The 2,092-nt window shown below is 62.4% G+C and overlaps 1 protein-coding gene across 1 annotated transcript in view; it reads right to left on the bottom strand.

Moving 5' to 3' along the window:
• CFAP46 (cilia and flagella associated protein 46) overlaps positions 1 to 2,092 on the bottom strand; it is a 67,203-nt gene that overhangs the window by 32,817 nt on the left and 32,294 nt on the right. The window contains 2 exon segments of the mRNA XM_025047544.1: positions 954 to 1,137; positions 1,474 to 1,612. Coding sequence (XP_024903312.1) covers positions 954 to 1,137; positions 1,474 to 1,612 — 323 coding nt within the window.

Below are 2,092 nucleotides of genomic sequence, written 5' to 3'. Positions count from 1 at the left end.
TGCGTGAAACGTCCGCGGACAGACCGTGGACAGACCCGTGGACAGACCCGTGGACAGACCCGTGGACAGACCGTGGACAGACCGCGGACAGACCGTGGACAGACCCCGTGGACAGACCCGTGGACACCCGTGGACAGACCGTGGACAGACCCGTGGACAGACCCGTGGACAGACCGTGGACAGACCCGTGGACAGGCAGCAGACTGGTGGCTCCCTGGAGCGGGGGTGGGCAGGGCTGTGAGTGCTAAAGTCCCGAGTGTTTTTGGAGGAAGGCGAAAAAATGTCCTAAAGCTGGCTGCGGTGACGGCTGTGTGACCCTGTGAATTTACTAAAACCCATTTCGTAGCCCCAAGAAACAGCAGAAAAGACCTGGGGTCAGAGCCTTCGCAAGGCGTCCGCTGCGGACTGTCAAGGTGGCCCGACTTGCTCCAGCTGCTGGAGGTGGGGTCCCCAGTGCCGGTGCCAGTGAGGCTGGCGGGGCGATCACCAAGGCTCCCGGCAGCAAGGCGCAGAGCGCCCACAGCCCCGTCAGCGACCCCGGGCTCTGCGCTGACCGGCGGGTGCTGACCACACAGCAAATGGCAGAGCACGTGTTTGGACCCTCCCGACCAGTCTCGTTAACAACCCCTTCCCGAGGGACACCTGACCCCCAGAGCACTCGAAAACGTCACGCAGGACCTGCCCCCCGAGGCATCGGCACGGTGCCTGTCTTGGGGACCCCTTTGGTCCCCGCCCCAGAATTCAGGGCTTCTTTGTCCTGAGGAAGTTCCATGCACCGTCTCTTGATCGACGCCACCTGTCCCCCACCCCTGAGCGTGACATGGCTGCTACACACAAGGGCCTCGTCCCTCTGTGCCAGAAGACGGGCTGCGTGTGCCCTTGACGGGGCCCCCTCCCGGGGACCGCCTCCCAGCCACTCCCGAGGGTCCCCTCTGTAAGCGGCGGGGGCCGACCTGCAACGCCTGAATGGCGTTGTGGTAGCAGGTGAGCTCGCCGTGCACGCTCTTGGAGTTCAAGGCCAGGCGGTGCCACATGTGTGCCAAGTACTCCTCGCTGTCATCTTTGAACTTCTGGATCTCCATGGAGAAGTTCTGGCCGAGTCTGGCCTTCACGATGACCATGTGTTTGAAAATCAAGCTAGAGAAAAGCGAAAGAAAAATTAATTCTCGAGTCAGTCGATAAAAAGTGTAACTGTGCCGCGTGCATCCAGAACGAAGCGTTTGTTTCCTGCTTACGGGGACAGAACAAAGCCGAGCTCGAGTCCTTGAGTTTTCGGTTATGTCCCTTACACTCATTTTTCAACTTCTGTGTGCGCTTTCGACCCCACCCTGCCTGTGCGGAATCCTCGGTGGGGAAGCGTCGCTGTGGGAGCAGGTAAGTGGGGGGCCCTGCCGTGGGCCTGCTGGGTGGGGCCTGTCCCCAGGGGGGTCCTGGTGTCGGGGTCCCCAGGCGGGGCGGGAGGTGGGGACTCACAGGCGGTGTGCGGTCCGCGGCAGCACCTGCACCGCCTCGTCCAGCACCTTGAGGCCGCCCTCCCAGTCCTCCAGGTCGGCATGGCAGTGGAACAGCACCCCGTAGAGTGCGGCTCGCAGCGTCAGGTCGTCCTCGGCCTCTGTGGGGACAGGGGTCCGGCGTCGGAGGCCGCCGGGGTGGTGTACACGGGGTGGGGCTCCTCCGCCACCCTCCCCTGGGCCCCAGCGCTCTTCTGAGACGGCCACGGACGGCCGCCGGCCGCGGCGCAGAGGTGCCCTGCCCGGCGCGCCTGCCTGCGCGTCACAGAAACGGACCACTCAGCTGCGAGGCCCAGGGCGCGCGTCTCCCCAGAGCTCGCTTCTTCATTTAGAGCGTTTCCCGTTATTCCCATTATTTAAATTACATGTCTTTGAAATTGTGTGTCTTCGATCGCTTCAGGAAATATGCCTTCCACAAAATGTCCACAATGTTCAAGTCTACTTTCTGATTTTTTTCCCCAAAATTTGAATCTTAAAGCTCCGACACTGTTTAACCTGCGTGATCACTTCAGCGCCAGGCCGGAGGCGGCTGGCCCTCGGCTTCCCCGCGGGCCGCAGCGGGACGGCAGCCGGCCTCTGCG

The sequence above is a fragment of the Pteropus alecto genome, unplaced genomic scaffold (genome assembly GCF_000325575.1).
Source record: "Pteropus alecto unplaced genomic scaffold, ASM32557v1 scaffold74, whole genome shotgun sequence".
Taxonomy (NCBI): domain Eukaryota; kingdom Metazoa; phylum Chordata; class Mammalia; order Chiroptera; family Pteropodidae; genus Pteropus; species Pteropus alecto.
The sequence above is the reverse complement of the archived record's forward strand: the minus strand, read 5'-3'. Positions and strand labels throughout refer to the sequence as shown.